Genomic DNA, 18,465 nt, shown 5'->3' on the forward strand with positions numbered 1-18,465 from the left:
TAAGTTAAACCTGTGCGATAGCTATTTATACATCCAGTTTTTTGGAGCCTCGTCACACCTGCCATAAAGTTCTCTACACTGAACATACACCTGGGGAACCCTTACTGCGAGGTAGCAGCACTACCGCCTCACTACCGTGCATGTGTAATACCTGCTTTAATGCATTTCATCATTAAAATGATATCAAGTATTTATCTTAGCGTTCAAAATTTTCAGAAAGCAGGAATATCATGAAGTAAATGGATTCTGTATGGTGATCGCTGTCTTCTCTTAGTGCGGAGGAAGTCAATTTAAGAAGCGTAGTGATTAACTACTGGGTTGGGGAACGTAACACAAAGCATTTAGTGTGCTGCATTATTTTATGACAGGGTAAATTAAGTAATTGATTAAACATTGATTTTAGGAAGAAGTTTAGTTTACGACATTCTACTTTAATTATGAAGTAAACTATGAGAATAAAGTGGAAATGTCGACTTTAATCTCAACATAAACGGCGAGAATAAAGTGGAAATGTTGACTTTGTTCTCGACATATAGTTTGTTTTTTTCTTCCCAGTATAGCTTAGCTTAAAGCAAGGTCCATATTAATGCAGTTTGCCTAAATGATGGTTCAGCTGGTAAAGATGTCATCACCAAGTTGCACTTGTTTTATTTTATTTTAATTTGGTGAATACTGTGTAATGCACCTGGGCTTGAAGTCTTGAAGTAATAGTGCAACTATCAGTAATAATACTATTATTTATTTTATTGTTATTATTTATTAGTTTAAATATTATGCAGTTTAATGATGATAAAGTTGTTTAAAAAGTCACTTTAACGTGTCAGTGGACAGAGATTGTTAACATTAACAGAAAGTGTAGTTGGTTTACAAAAAATATTTACTATTTATTCCTTTTCTAAGACATATTCAGTGCAATACTTTTTTTGACAAGCACTTCTGGATATTTTACTAAGTCTAAATGCCTCTTTGTATGGTTGAAAATATGTTGTCAAAATTATAGTTTGTTTTTGCAAAATTTGTTCAATAAAAAGGTTCTATATTTTGACTGCATCTGTCATGAAATGTGATACCCTCTCCATTAGTGCCACCCCCTTGAAAACTATCACTTTATGGGGCAATGCAATACTGTATTAATACTTGTGTGCACATTCAAATTTTTTTTTTGTACAATGTACAATACTCTTGACAGTGGAATAGGTTATTCTTAGCTAGTAATTGCAGTGGAAAATGTGGTTAACATCCACTCATGCATGGGGAAAAAAATACCATTGAATACCGTGAAACCGGGATAATTTAGAAAAATACCGTGATATAGAATTTTGGTCATACCGCCCACCCCTAATATAATCTCTTGGTTGTGTCTGAGGAGTGCCATCACCACTAGCTTAAATAATAATCTCTCGAAGCGAATAATAAAAGATCTAGGTCTAACAGTATTTGATCCAGGTACGCGATAAGCTGCTGCTTTCACAGAATCTGCTTTAAAGTTCACTCCAGTTATTTTAGAAAATAGTTCAGCTGCGAATTTCACTGGGTTTGGACTTTCTCGATTCTCAGGTAGACCTTCGATTCTAATATTATTCCTTCTGCTTCCATCTTCCAAAGCAGCAAGTTTTTTTGCATTCAGAGTTGGCAGCTGTTGCTTTTCCTTCAGCACTGGCAGCTAGATTTTTGGCTGTTTCAATCCGAGTCACGAATGTCTCCTTGACATCCTCCAGTTGATCAGCAAGTGTGCTCAGTTTAGATGTGGTTTCCTGAATGTGCTCAACAATTTTATCCAGCATATCTTTAAAGACTGCCTCAAAGCAAATATATAAGCGTTTCTCCAAGTCTTTTTTATCCTGCTGCAGCTCCTGTCGCAGCTTCTCATTTGCCTTTTCACTTGCCTTCTCATTTGCCTTCTCGCTTTTCCTTATATCTTTCTTTATCTCTTGCTTGAGCTCTGCTTGAGTTTGCTTGAGCTCCGTGATCATCACCTTCAGTTCAGACAGATCATTTCTGCTTTCGCACACTGTAGGTGAGGCGGTGGACTCTATTACAGTCGGTGTTCCTGGCTTGCGTAGAGTAGTTCAAAGTGCGGACTACAAGGCCTTTTCCAGTTTCAGATGATTTTCTCCAATCGGCGAGCTATTGTGACCTGCGTTACTCGTACTCGTACATTTGTTCCCCATTTCGCTCTCAGCCAGAGACGATGTAGCGGACCATGATCCCGAGGAGACTTGGCTTTCGTCCATCTGATCCAGGTCAGTCTCTGAAAGGCCGTACCTTGAGCTTGAACTTGTCGGTCTGAGCTTGGATGTAGCTTTAGTTTTCATTTCTTTCTGAACCTCTTTCTTGTTGGCCATGTTTATCTATGCTTGCATATACTGTAGTAGTACCCTCAGGTTGGATAAATACAGGAGATCTCAGAATAATAAGAAGATAATATGAAAAATAACACCGCTGCTAGCGGAGCTCCGCTTCAGACGTCCATCTCTAGCAACGGACGAGACCAAACAATTATTATTTTATTTCAGTTATTCTTTCCATCTACTTTAATACTATAGTTTCATTTAGTTTTAGTTTTTTATTTCGGTTTACGAAAACATTTTTTAATAATTGTCTTAGTTTTGACTTTAGTTTTTGTTAACTATAGTAATTGTGATTGTTAGCATGCTCAAATATTTACTTCATTTAAAATATTCATCTGCATGTACCATAGTGCTCAATCTCTTCTCTTTTTGCTCTACCCAGAAAAAGATATAATGCCTCCAGTTTATCCTAGGTCTGCACCTGGGTCTCACTAGCCTCTCTCGATCCGAGGAAGCAGTGGTTTTGTTCCATGGTTTATCTAAACTTCTGTGCTCATCATTCAGCAACTCCTGCACAGGAATCTTATTTCAGCTACTTGGACTCAGAGTCTAATCCTTATGATTATTTCTCAAATCTCACAATCGTAGGGGAGGATGAAAATTTAGACTCATTTCAAATCGAAAGCTACAGCCAAGGACAGCACCAGAGTTTAGTACTACATCTGTAAGACTGTTACAGCTAGATTGATTCGATGCCCAATATCACAATCACTTGTCAACAAGACCCAAAGGCATTTGAACTCCTCCACTTGAAGGGAACACATTATTATTTTCTGGGTGAGAACCCTGACCTCAGATTTGGAGATGTTAACTCTCATTTCAACTAGACCAGATTTGCCTTTAAGCCATTCCAGTGAACAATACATATCACATGATGATGAAGATAAGAGAACGACATCATCTGCAAACTAAACAGGTGTAACTCTTAAAATGGTAGCCAGTCACTGGTGAATACCTCTCCCCTGGAGTCAAAAGTACATTCCAGTATCCCTGCTGGATTATTCTCTCTCTGGCCACTTCCTGTGTACCAATTTATCATCTGTAACTCTTCTATGATTAGTGAGCAAAGGATTAATGAGCAAAACCAGCCATTGTATCATGCTTACATACTTAAAAAAGTCTAGTGATAAAAGAATATTGAGTGTGTCCAGAGTTCCGCAGTCGGGACACAATCTCAAAGTCTACTAGCTAGTGTCCTCTTTACTGTAGTCCACCACAGAAGCACTCAACAAGATGGAAGACTTTGATAACTGGATCAAACCATCTGCCCCTTCCCCTCATCTTTTGAGCAGGGCAACTAGCACTCCAGCCTACCATACTAGGAATGCTTTTGCTGCTTTTCACACCACACTACAGATGCATACTAATAAAAGAATCCCAGCAATAGCCAACCCCACAAACTTACATTTATAACAAGTCTGAGATAGCTGATATTAATGGTGTGTTCACAAGGATCAAGACTTTTTCAAAGTGTACAATTAATAAATCCATCCACGGCCTTCAGTGCCAGAACTCAACTGCTTGATGCATATTTGTAACAACATGCATAAACATACTGTTTGGTATTGACATTTCAGGACTATGCAATGCACTTCACTCTAATGGTTCTTTAATGGCGTTTTACTGGTTTGTGTGTTTTCTCATAGAATCATTGCTTAACAAAGAATAATTTCATTCTGTAAAAGGTTCTTAGCATTTGAAATTGGTTCCTTAGGCTTTGAAAATTCTCCTAATATGTGTTCAAAACAGAAATCTTTAACACCTAGTAGGCTGTTTTACAGAATACAGAAGATCAAAATTTTGCCAATGTTATTGTTTTCAGCACGAGTCCTTTAAAATCAGGAATCCATTGGTATCTCACAAACCTTTTATTATCTGTTCAATGTTATTCATGGAATCTGTTACAGATGTAAATACAAGTCATTTATGTGGAAGGTTATGTGGATAGGCCCAAAGTTTTTCCCTTATTGTATCACTCTGCAGAACTACTTTGTCACCTTTATTTTTAAGAGTGTAGTGCCCCGTCCAGGACTGTTTCCCACCTGTGGTCCAGCCCCTTATGACTCTGAATTGATTTAGGTGGATCTGAAATATATTATAATATTGTTACTGCACGGACAAGTTGAATCAGCCTGGGGATGAGTCACTATTAGTAAGACCTGGCATACCATCATGCAAATAACCAGCTTCAGTGCCAGCTGCAGATAAGCTTTAAAAACAGTACATCTGCCAAAGTTGCATATGAATTTCAACTAGTGTTGCAGCAGCTAGTTATCCTTATAAGGACAACAAGCTACCTACAAGAGTGAAAATGTACTGCATCTCAGTGCTAGCAAGCTCCAGTCATGGTGCTACATTGGTGTCAGTAGTGGGATGGAAAGAGGACCTATAGGCTGACTTAGCAAAGTGCAGAGTGCTGTGAAAACCTAAAAAATTTAATTGCTGGCCCCTCCAGATGAGTTACTGAAGAGTCTCAAAGCTAAGATCTGATATCAGGAATTCAGGTTATAGAATCTGTACTGGGAGGACAGTGGAGAGATTCCAGCTTCTAAAATTCCACTAGAAATTCTCTGCTAATGTCCACTGGCCTGGGGCCAGAGCCACTGGTGCAGATTTCAGATTCATGAAGCTGAGGAAAAATGTAGCAGATTTAGTTGCCACAGACCTCAGGTGAGCAGTGTGAGGCAAGGCCTAAACAGGCAAAGGATGAGGCAGATCTTGGAGACGTTACCAAGCAGTAATAGAGGGAGAGTATCAAGGCTATAATCTGGGACCTGGAACTCTTTTCTCAGATTTCCGCATCAGTTCTATGAAGGATTACAACAGAAAGACTGATGCAAATCTCCTTGTATAGAGCTGAAGCTGTATGTCCACGTATAAAGAACAGATCACCCCACAGAAGTGCAGCGTTTAACAACACTGTTGCATCACCTGCTAGTACATCATTCTAAATCTCTGTTGTGTCACCTGACAACAAAGTGCTCCTGACACCTTCTGATGCATCACTGTTAATGACTGATTCAGAGAAAACAGAGGCCCTGGCATTTCAAAGTGTTTGTGCACCATTTGAAGTTGTGACTGGGGACAGTGACTTCAAAGGGAGGACTATGTAATGGTGCTGACAAGTAACATCAACCTGGGGGTGAGTCACCATCAGTATGAGTTGGCATTCCATCACATAAATGAGCAGCTTCAGTGTCAACTGCCATTATAAAAAAAAATAGTAAATGAATTCTAACTAAGGACACTGACCTACAAAAAAGGATGAGAGTCTACCTACATTCAGTGCTGTTGAGTGCCCGATACAACATTATAATATAATATACTGTAATATAACATAATATAATATATTCAAACATATTCCGACCCCTTCACTTTCTACACAATCTACTGTGTTGCAGATTTAATTTTAAATGCATACATTTTCCAGTTTTGCCTATCAATTTTACATAATGACAAAGGGAAAATATGTCTTCACAAAGGTTGAAAATTCAAAAAATGAAATTTCTCATTCATATAAGCATTTAGACTGTTTGCTGTGACACTCCAAATTATGGTCTGGTGCACCCTGTTTGTTTTTCCTTGAGGTGTATCTAGAACTTAATTGTGTTACGTGTAGTAAACAGAATTGAAAATCACACTCCTGTGGATATAAGGTTCCACACTTCACACTGCATGTCAGCACCAAAAACAAGCAATAAAGTCCAGGGAACTCACTGTAGATCTCTGTTGTAAAATTGTGGTAAGGCAAAGATGAGGGCAATGATATAATAGTATTTCTAAAGCTTTGAGTATTTCCAGGACACAGTTGCCTCAATGATTGAAGAATGGAAGACGTCTGCTCGGTTAAACTGAGTAAGCAGGCAAGAAGGTCTTGTCAGGGAGGTGACTAAGAACCAAATGGTCAGTCTAACAGAGCTTAAGAAGCCATCTCAACAGCACTCCATCAAACAGCATTTATGGTAGATTGGCCAGTCTGTTTGGAGTTTGCCAACAGGGATTTAAAGTATTCCGAGACCATGAGGAAAAAGATTCTCTAGTCTGATGAGACAAAAATTGAATTCTTTTGGCAGAACTCCAAGCAATATCCCTGGCAAAGACCAGACACTGCACGCTACCTGCCTAATACCATTCCTACAGTTAAGCATGACGGTATGACACCTCATCCTATGGGGGTGCTTCTCAATGGTAAGGACTTGGATACTACCTAGAATTGAGAGAAAGATAAATAAAGCCAAATACAGAAAGGTCATTGAAGATAACATGCTGTAGTGTTTCCTTGGACTTTAGTCTGGCTTGACAGTTCACCTTTCAGCACATCAATGACCTGAAGCATATAGCCAAGACAACATTGGAGTGGCTTTCAGACAAGTCTCTGACTGTTTTTGAGTGGTCAAGCCAAACCAAACACTTAAACCTCACAGAACATGTGTGGGGAGACCTGAAGATGGCAGTTTATAGACTCTTCCCATCAGTCTAAGGGAGCTTCAGAGGATCTGCCAGGAAGAATGGCATAAACTGCCTAAATCCAGGGGTACAAAGTTTCTCACTGAAGAAGGCTTGAAGCTGTAATGGCTGCCAAAGGCTCTTATACGAAGTTTTGAATTTAAAGTCTAAATACTTGAATGAATGACACATTTTAGTTTGTAATTTCAATAAATCTGCAAACCTTTCCAAAAAACATGTTTTTATTTTGTTATCATGGGTTACTGATTGTAGACTGACGGGCAAAAATGGCAAGCATATCCATTTAAAATTCAATCTACAGCATCATAAAGTGGTAGAAAATGAAAGGGTCTGAATACTTTCTGAAGCCACAACATATGTGCTGGTTATTAGGAAACACGGATTGTTAATGTTAATGTAATATGTTTTGCTCTCACAAACATTTTCAAAATGAACCCATATGGTTCATCAGACACTGTCATTTGTGTGACAGGGAAACAGCAAGTTAATCTGTTGCTTTGGGTCAAAATATAAAGGAGGAAGTCACCTAAAGTAAAGAAGAGGAAACCTTGTTATTTACTACTAAACCACAAATGGTTTAGTTTATGTGCATTTACAGGGAGATCAAAGGTCACGAGAGCATAAGACATTTTGTGCCAGCACAGCTTTTTCCTGTATATTTATTGTTATTTCAGGTCATTTCTGTTTGGCTAGTTTGTAACTACTATGCTGTCTGCCTTGGGCTCGACATGGACTTCAAGTGTAATTAACACTCACGCGTATCCAGGCTCTAAATTTTCACGACATGTTCTGGTAATAAATAGTAGATATTAACAGCCTGCCTGTGTCAAAAAGTTGTGTTAGTTCTCTTGCCCTACACAGTGTCTTCAGACAGAAGGCTCAGGACCTATGGATCATTATTAACAAGACCAGACTTGGGGAATTTGTTTTAAACATTTGACAGGATACCCAACTCTCATTTTACAGATCTCATTTTAAATTTTTATGTAAAAATCTAACCATGTGATAAATAAATACAAAAATGATAAAGGATAAACTCTGATACGGGATGGAAGAGCAAGTTTCCAAAGACAAGTAGGCTGTCCAGCCGTTCTAAGTGTAAAAAAATAAAATGTATTATTTGGGATTAGCTGTAAAAAATGTAGAAAGTTTTTTCTTTGCCCAAACATCTTTTACTTTTTGTGCCTTTTTCTCCTTGTCAGGATGTATTTGTTCCCCCTAAGTAAATCTCAGCTATAAAAAATGAGGCAGTCCTTTCTAGCTGCTCTGTGTGAGTCAAAATACTTTGCAAAATGAACACACATGCCTTTCCGCTAAAAGGTAATTAATTACCAAGCATTTGCCTTAACTGAGTCTTTAATGATTTTACAGAAATAACTTAACATAAAAAATCTCCCTTAGTTACATTAAGTAATTAAGTAAGCATCAAAATCCAATTAATCTAACACTCTCTTTGGCAAACTAAAAAGGAGCAGTAAGGGAATAACTTCTGAGCGAATGCGCGAATGAAGACAGATGTCATTCAACAAGACATCTGAGCTAAATTATTCATCTCAAAGATCTTAAGTTTCTAGCCTACTGAAAGCAAAAGGTTTATTTTAGGCTGCAGTCCCAATATATTCCAGCAGGATGCAGTCCTTCACATAAACTCTGCCTATTGTTAATGGTGAATAACGTGTCAGGCATGCATTTAAAGCTCTGAGATTGAGACAGCACATTATAAAATTCTAATGGTCCACTTTATCTGTTTTCCTTATTTTGGGTGGGAAAACATTATAAGCCAGAATTTGGATAATGGATGACATATTGCATAAAAGTGAAAAGAGAAGACTAGAAGTCCATTAACCACCCTCTTGTGCAAACTATAAAGGTATACATCCTAGTTTATCAAAGCCATGATACTCCTACCAACTTCAAAAGATTGCTTCTGTTAATACATTTATTTCAGGTTTTATCACGGGCTGTTGACAATTTAAGGCAATGTCACATTACATGACTTTCTGTCATGACGTATGTCGATTTGTTGATTGCAGTTGCTGATCTCGTTGCTGAACCATGTCAAATTACATGACTGAAAATCGCAGCCCATGTCACATTTACAAACCAAGCACCAATCTTCTAGCATAGCCATGCCTGCCCCTTTATCTGATAGCCACTAGTATGTTGCCTGATGGAGCCCATGCTGTATGAAGGGTTAACAGCGAGTTCAGCAGCAGTCTCAGTCCTTTATTTATTTTTCCATTCTGCTACGGTATTTGAAATATAACAAATCAGGACAACAGGCTTTTCTTCTGTTTCTGAGGTTCACACAGTCTCTGTGCTGCCTGATGGAGTCGGTGCAGTACTGGCACTATGCAAAGAGTTGATAGCTGTGGTGTGTTCACTTACAGTCTCAGACCTTTTTCTCTTTTTACTATTTTGTGTTAGTACATTAAACACGGGACATCAGACAGATGAGCTTCTTTTCTATTTGTAACGTTTAAAACATGCATTTTCCTTATTCCTCGTCAGGTACATTCTATGCATTGTACTTCGAATGAGCATTCATTGTGTGGCAGCTCTCCTGCATATACAGACCACCCCTCTCACTAAAAAGACTATAGTAGCCAGTCACAGACTAGTTGACCTCAGTTGTTACGTATGTCACATTAGGTGATCATCTTTACGGAAGTGCACTACCAAAGTCTCCAGCCTGCTAAGATTATGCAAATGAAGGCTACGACTGCAGGTATTGCTGGTAAAGTTGTTTAATGGGCTTAATAGATATAAGGATGGGTGGACAATGGCTAAGGCTTTTGCTCAAAACTCAACAATCAAAAGCATACTGAGCACAAGTATGACTGAGAAAATTAACAACTTTACTGATTATATAATACTAAGAACATCCCTGAGATTCATAGTGAGTCTTAAATATATAATGTTCAAACTTCTATCATTATTGAATTGAGCTGGACACTAGTTCAGAGACATTGAAGGACGTTTTCCATATGCAAGTTTTTATAAAGAAATGAAAAAAAAATTAATTGAGAAACATCTTTAGGCTGAAAAATGATATCCAGAACTATTGGTAGGAACATCATGTAATGAGTTTGTAGACAAGGCTAGAAGCTTCAGGTCATTTTCTGCTCAAATAATATACATCTTGTTATTCTTGAACATGCCTGGTTGGACAGAACAGAACAGACGACTCTGCCCTAAGCAGAGGTGTAATTTATCTAATTTGTTCTGTGACATATGGAATAATGGGCCTACCATGGGTCTTTTCACATTCCTAGTAGATCTTCTTTGGAAGACGTTCATGGGTTATTCAAATTGAATCAAATGGGATCTCACCATGATGGCTTCTTCTCAAATCCAATTAAACCTTGCCTAAAACAGGAATACTGAGACCAATTTTTGGAGCTTTTTCTAGGAATGGTATTCACCTGAGTGGTGTGATTCTGAGGATTTCATAAGGTGCTACATTTATTTTTGTACTTATTTCTTTATACTAAGTCTTTGACAGTGTTAGTTATTTATATTTTCAGTACCACCTTTTTAATTGTCATTTTTTATTTATGGGTGCTGCCATTTTGTGGGTTTTTTGTTTGCAATGGTTCACGGCTGCCATTATGTTGCAGTGTGAGGTCAGATATGCACCTCTGCATATCTGAGACAGTGATATGTTACTGTTGGCATCAAAGGCTGTGGATATCAAAAAGTCAACTCAATTTGTTATTGTATAATAATCTATATGGAGTGCATGGTAAGAGTGTTGTAAGAAAAAACAGGAAAATACAGAATGTACCAATTACCAAAATGTATGCTCACAAAAATACAGATTAGTTTAGACACACTGTAAACAAAGTAACTACGAACTGATAAACACAAAGACATCCTAACATTTTAGGTTTATTGATATTATCGTTAAAATATGGCCAGTTGACAACTGATGAGAGGAAAACAAAAACTCCAATCAGCAGCATATCTAGAGAAAATAAACCTCTGGAGGAGTCCACAGTCAGTTACAACAAGTAAAGTCAAAGACACAATCACAGCTGTGAAAACTTAGGCCTACAGACCACCACCCCCTGTGGACATTCTACTGTTTTACATAAGTTGTGATGGGTAGTCAAACAGGACAACAAGATAATTTTAACCTTAGATTCAGACTCACGCCTTTTCAGATGTCTTTCCCATTGGCGAGAAAAAAACTGGTAGAGCTGTGGCACCATGTGCCATGGCAGAACACAAAGAAAAGAAATAGAATGGAGGTAGATGAGTAATCGTGTATAATTACTATGAATTATGATAATATCATTATCTTTCCACAACAGACAATCTTTGTTTGCTATTTGCTCCTCAGTGATTTAGGGTTTCAAGAATTTAGATTTTTGACCTCAAGTTTGGTTGTGTGGAGTTGGGATGTGGGCTTACACTTTCAAGGCATTGAGTCAGAGTTGGGTAGCACATATTAATTAGTTGGGGGTTACGACTTTGTGAGAGAAACTCTCTCTTCTGAATACTGTTATAAGGGGCTAATGCTTAGTAAGTTGTGATTCTCCTGGTATGCTCATCAGATTTTCGTTATAGAAATGCAGATGAAAAATTCAAGGAAGAGCTGGATTATTAATGATGTACCTCAAGATTACTATGTACACCTATTGACAAAATACTGTACGTTACCATGTGTCCAGAGTCATAATAATCTCGTAATCAGATGTTCAAGCACTAAAATGGTGAATGCAGTGGTTAGTATGCATGTAAACACCATTAGTGACACATGGGAAAAAGAGTGAGGTTCACAAAGAACCAGGCTATATATGACCGGAAACATGGTAGGAAAATATATAACACAGAATAATCCAAGGGATCAGCTTGCAGATAAACACTTTAAATTTGCTGTTTCCCAGTCTCCTTTGGATTTTAGAAATATTTTGTTCCACTTTTTGCCACACAGCATGTATTTTGTTTGATATTTTTCCTTTGATTCTAATGGGATGACTGGGTTGGCACCACAACATTTCTCTTTAGAGTTGCAGTTCTTCAATCGACCACAGTATTTAGCTTTGATTTTGGTAAAAAGTCCTTTTGACTCACGACTGTCTGGTTAATTACTATTCCTTTTATCAACCCATATAATCAAGATGTTTCTTTTTTCTGACATTCAAGCAATTCTTCAAAAAAAGAAAAGAAACGTATTTTATGTAGAAAAAGTGAGCACATTTATCATATTGGTTCATATTAATTAAAATAGTCATCCTTCCCTTGTTTTTATATACTTTTTTTTCAGAGCAGGGTGCTTTTTTCCACAAAAGCAGATACCAGGATCCAATGCACTCTAACGTGTGGTGGCCATTATATATATTACAAAAATTATACAAGCTATGCTAGAGGTTCCATAATAATTTTGGGCTGGAATACCAAGTCATGTGGTCATTGGTATGGTATGCTGCCTTAAAGCCACAAGGTATGAAGTCTGACTCCTTATTTATTTTCTGTTCCAGAAACGTACAAATTTAAAGAGCTGCCTGTGGTAAAAAGTATTTCCTGACAAGACTGGCATATTTTCCATTCTGAACTTTTTGAACTGCACTACTGCTTTGTCAACAGACAGTCAAAATACATTAAAAATCATAACTCTGGTGCCTTACCTGAACTGAGATGTGAGGATCATCTCCTGGCAAGAACATTTCATTGCCATCTTTTCTCCATTCAATTGAAGCCATGGGATAGGCGAAAACCTCACATCCAAATATGACATCTTCTCCAGTAACATTCCAGATGTCATATGGAGGGGAGACAATATGGGGTGCTGAAGAAAGACACAGTGAAGATACACTATTAATAGTCATTAAGTCATTCTGCATAGCACTTTAAACATTTTGCTGATGTTATAATCTCAGTGGTGTATATGATACAACTGAGAGCTGCACATTTATTGTGGCAATGAGACAGTTCTGCCTGTAGATGTACTTGGCTATTCATTGGGTGAGACCTTTATTAAGTCAAGGACAGCATCATCTCTGAAGACAACACTATTAAAAACAAGAAGGAAGGTAGCAAAGGATTATGTATGTAGGAGAATGGGTAAGACTGAAGGTTGAACTGTCATCAGATGTGGTTGCAGAGTACTCCTCTGGGAATGGGCTTTTCAGCAAGATAATGCTTCATGATACAAGGCTAAAAAAGTTCAAGGATTGTTTTTGAAACAACAGTCACATTCTTTTACACAGAATACATGGATTTTGATCTAGGTATCAAGATTACGTTGTCCTCATTTTTTTCAGGAACATGTCTTTAAATTTATTTTAGTATTGTTTTTACATTGTTGTTATAGTCGGCTAGATGACTGTAACACACTCCTTTCAGGACTACCCAAAAAAGACATATATTGATTGCAACGAGTACAGTATGCAGCTGCTAGAATCTTACAGTAACTACGAAAAGAAAATCTGAGCACATCTCTCCAGTTCTGATGTCACTACATTGGTTACCCGTGTCATTTAGAATTGACTTTAAAATACTGCTTATGGTTTACAAAGCCTTATATAATCTCAATTCATCCTATATTTCAGAATGTCTTACACCTTACACTCCAAATCGTAACCTTAGATCTTCAAATGAGTGTCTTCTTAGAATTCCAAGAGCTAATCTTGAAAGAAGTGGTGAGATGGCCTTCTGCTGTTATGCAGCTAAAATCTGGAATAGCTTACTGATAGAAATTCGCCAGGCATATACAGTGGAGCAGTTTAAAAAACTGCTAAAAACTCATTATTTTAACATGACTTTCTTATAGCTTCATTTTAGTGTAACCCTGATATTCTGTATATGCATTTAATTATTGTTATCATTTTTGGTGGCTCCGAAATGCATACTAACCCCTACTCTCTCTGCTGTTCTATTTCCGTTTTTCTGTGGTGGTGATCCACCTGATCAAAGCACCGTGCTGTTCCCTACATTGATGGATTGAAGGCCAGAAGTCCACATGACCATCATCATCAAGGTCTTCCATGTGAAACCTGAAAACCATGAGGACTGATTGAGATCATTTATATTAGGTAAAATGCCTAGAGGGGGCTGGGTGGTCTCGTGACCTCGGAACCCCTGCAGATTTTGTTTTTGTTTTTTTCCAGTCATCTGGAGTTTTTTTTTTTTTTTTCTGTCCTCCCTGGCCATCAGGCCTTACTTTTATTCTATGTTAATATTGCCTAATCTTTTTGTATTTTGTCTTTTTTCTCTTTCTTCATCCTGTAAATCACTTTGAGCTACATCATTTGTAAGAAAACATGCTATATAAATACATATTGTTGTTGTTGTTTTTGGTTTTTAATGCATTTTAAATTTTTTGTATTTTCTGTCATTATTTTATATGTGGCCATTTTCTTGAACAACAATATCTCATTAATGAAAATGCTGCTCCATTAAAGGGAAGTTTTCAAAAATTGGGCAGTTGTGCATGTGTTAGTTCAAGTAATCTAGAGAGTTGTGGAAATCATTGTGAAGCACAAGTGTGCTGCAAAACGTGAACTAATTGTACATGAGCGCTTACTTATTTCATGTGCGCTGTAGGCACCCTGTTTTTATTAAGTAATAAATATTATTTGGTCAGTATATTAAGAAAAGTAAGCAATTATCTAAAGGAATTGAAATGCAGATTTGAAAGAGATTAAAAGCTCGAAAGAACAGATGTAATGTAGCAGAATCATTGGGCTTTGCACCAGGACATGAATCAAGATGGTGTTGAGTGTCAAAGCAGGGGCCTGGATAAAGACCACTTATCTGCAAGCACTTAGGAGTCACTTCTCCTCTGCTAAAATCTATTGTCCTATGCATGTGGGCAACTGGTAAGTCTTGGATTGGCTCCCAGTGTTGGGGAAAGCAAGGCAGATGTTGTTTCCACTGGTCCTCACTGAGATTCCAGGCAGATATTGTTGAGGCAGACTCGTGGAAGGAGCCATCAGCAGAGGCACTAGAGTGCAGCCAAGGACTGACAACGCAGATTCATCTGTGGAATAAACACAAGGGTGTTTCTCAAGGGTTGTTAAAATCTGTCTCCTATGGTATATTTACCTCTGATTATAAAGTTTCTCATAAAGAAGTAAAGTCTTGAAATGCTAACTGAGAAATTACTGGTACAAAGTGTCAATGCCACGTGACCCATAGCATCATGGTAGCCTTTGGATAAAAGATGGCTTCTTTAATTAAGAAGTGTCCAAACTTTAAATACTTCAAGTAAAGAACCATTGAGAGTATAGTGCTGTGGCAAAATTTAACCATTATTTTGGGAAAAGGTAATGGAATAAATGTTTGTTTTGTTACGACTATAACTGTGGTTTTGTCCTTAAAACTAGGTGTTTCAACAACTTCTGTGTTTTGATATTTGCAAATGACAATGATCGATCTTGAGAGTGTGGCTCTTTGATTTTCAAAATCAAATTCATGCATTTGTTTCTTCTCAGCTTGACTATTGCAACTCATTATACATTGGCGTTAATCAGTCATCCCTTGCTCATCTTCAACTGTCCAGAATGCTGCTACCAGGCTCCTAACAGACACACAGAAACAGAATCACATCACACCAGTCTTAGCTTCTCTCCACTGGCTTCCTGTTCATTACAGGATTGAGGCTGACATTTTACTGTTTGTTTTTAAGTCAATGGATGGTTTGGCCCCCTGTTATCTTGCTGACCTCTTACACCCTCACTCTCCCTCGTGATCACTTAGGTCCTCTGTCCAGAAGTTACTGGTTGTGCCATGGTCTCGATTTAAGAGGGTTCTGTGCCTACTGCAATAGCTATCCTTAAGCTTTGGAATAGTCAGCCTTTTTATATTAGGTCAACACCAACTGGGCATTTTTAAAGCCAGTCTGAAAACCTCTTTTTTAACTTAGCTTTTTCAACTTGCTTTAGAGTACTATTCTTATTTTATTTATATATTTTGGTGTATTTATTTATTTAATCCACATATTTATTGGTGTATTTTATGGAAACTTCAGCAATTTGGTAAACTCCTGTTGTTTCAAATGTGCTCTATAAATAAAATTGACTTGACCTTACTTGATCTCCATTGCTCAATAATAAAATCTGCACAATTGGATGCTTCATGTTCTCTTCAGACACTGCAGTCACCAGGGTAACTATCATGCTGACACACATAGTGGAGCACATACATATATGAACATAGCAGATGCACAGCATGGCATGTTATATCAAAGTCAAAAATATTCTTATCTTTTAGGAATGTAAAAGCCAGTCATGAAAGGTTTCAGACTTATTCTTTAAGTACATTTGTCCGGAAAGCTCAGCCTTCCATCAGAGATCTCAAATAGTATGTGCTGTACAAACTTCCTTTGAAAAGCACAGGTAAATATTCGAACTCATCTCTCTTACAACAGAAAGAAAACTATGTGCGACTTCAATTACAGATTAGTTTATCTTTTCAAATTACCATTAGATGGGCTATTTCAACTTGTATATTTTGTATATTTTCCTCATTTACTTTTCTGACAGCTGCTCCTGATGGCAAAACAGTAAAACGCCTGCAGAGGTGCACACATGGCAACACCTGTAGATTCGGAGACAGTGGCTTGCGTGGACCCCTGTCACACCAGCTCACGGCTCCTGTTACCTAATATCACAATAGGTAATTTATTATGGTCATGAAGCTCAAAAAGGAAAAATAAAAGCAACTTAAATTATATGGAAATGAAGGGAATTGGAAACGAACCTGTCAAGTGTGACTCTATTATTCAAACAGTGAATAAACATAATCATAATTTGTATTACACTAACAACAACCTCACTGATGCATTACCTGTATAATCATTCAATATTTCTCTAACAGTATATTTATAGGCAATGCATCACATTGAACTACTATCCATCATGGTCTCGTGCAGCCAGTAATTTGAGGTTGGGAGTTTAATACAGATTTAATCTCTACATTTGGAACGTCTTTCAAATATTGTATGTTTAATACATTTGAACTGAAATTAACCTGAAATTAGGACCTCCACAACCAACAAATAACAATGATACATCATCATATTGCAAAGTGCTATTTAAAACCATATATTTTATATACTCTACTAACACATGTAATTGTGTTATTACTGTTACATTAAAATATAACTTGAGAAAAATATATGATAACCAAAAATATGACAATTGATTCTTTGATGAAATAACTAAAAAATAAGATTGTGCTAAGGTTGAACAAAATTAATTAAGTCTCTGAATGTACCTGAATGTTGCACCATGCACACGTTTTCTTACATGTTATGTGGTAAGTCTAACCACAAACATCTGTGTGCAGTTCATCAGTACAAGCATTCATCCATCCATCTATTATCTAACCTGCTATATCCTAACTAAAGGGTCAGAGGGGTCTGCTGGAGCCAATCCCAGCCAACACAGGGCGCAAGGCAGGAACAAATCCCGGGCAAGGCGGCAGCCCACCGTAGGGCACAAACACACACACACACATCAAGCACACACTAGGGACAATTTAGGATCGCCAATAATTCTAACCTGCATGTCTGTGGACTGTGGGACCTAATTGCCATTTTTTTATAATGAGTGTGTCTATGTTGCTGGCAGAGATTCAATTACAAAACATTTTCCTTCTGTACTGTCTTACTAATGAAAAAGTGAATAGCATTAACTATTGAAAAGAGTACATTTGAACTGTGCAATGTAATATATTTAATAAATATGTTATATAAATATTCTGCTCACAGTACACCTACAAATATTATCATGACTTACTGTATATATTAAAAGTGACAAGGGGCTTTAGTCTCAAACATCAGATAGATAGATAGATAGATAGATAGATAGATAGATAGATAGATAGATAGATAGATAGATGGACAGTTTAACATCTGTGGCAGAGCGATAGGCATTAAGCAAACTCCTGTCAATCATGAATAATCCACTGCATCCACTTAACAGTGTCATCTCCAGGCAGAGGAGTAGCTTCAGTGACAGACTTTTGTCACTGTCTTGCTCCACTGACAGACTGAGGAGATCGTTCCTCCCCCACACTATGCGACTCTTCAATTCCACTCGGGGGAGTAAATGCTAACATTACTCAGTTATTGTCTGCTTTTTTTATTTTTATTTTTTCATTCTTATTACTATTTAATTTAATATTGTTTATTTTTATCAGTATACTGCTGCTGGATTATGTGAATTTCCCCTTGGGATTAATAAAGTATCTGTCTATCTATCTATCTATCTATAGAGCTTCTCTAAAAAGCCAAATTTCCCCCGGGGACAAATAAAGTTCTGTCTATCTATCTTCCTGTCTAAAGCAAGATTCCTGTTTATCATGTTCCATAAACCTAAATTTATAACAGGAAAAACTTGTTATGATCTGTAAAATTCTCTCATCTTGTGTAAATATCACAATCTTCGATCAATCTTCACCAGATTAGCACCAGTGCACAGATTGTAGGAACTGAGGGCGAGTGTTTTAGGAAGTTGAAAATATTTCAAAATCTTGAAAACCCAAAATCCCAGCTGGATTAGGAATCCTCATCCTGTATTATTCAATGTTAAGTATACAGTAAATATTGGCACCTTGTCCAGAGTTCATTAATGTCTTACAACTAATGCTGCCAAGGCCTATTGTCCCACAACCCTAAAATTGGATTAAGTAGGAT

The 18,465-nt window shown here is 37.3% G+C and overlaps 1 protein-coding gene across 1 annotated transcript in view; it reads right to left on the reverse strand.

Annotated features, from left to right (window-relative positions):
- The window catches only part of LOC120514553 (kazal-type serine protease inhibitor domain-containing protein 1-like), a 117,455-nt gene that overhangs the window by 25,580 nt on the left and 73,410 nt on the right, over positions 1-18,465 (reverse strand). The window contains exon 3 of the mRNA XM_039734989.1: positions 12,452-12,612. Coding sequence (XP_039590923.1) covers positions 12,452-12,612 — 161 coding nt within the window. The remainder of the gene's footprint in view (positions 1-12,451; positions 12,613-18,465) is intronic.

This window comes from Polypterus senegalus, chromosome 1 (assembly GCF_016835505.1).
Source record: "Polypterus senegalus isolate Bchr_013 chromosome 1, ASM1683550v1, whole genome shotgun sequence".
Classification (NCBI taxonomy): domain Eukaryota; kingdom Metazoa; phylum Chordata; class Cladistia; order Polypteriformes; family Polypteridae; genus Polypterus; species Polypterus senegalus.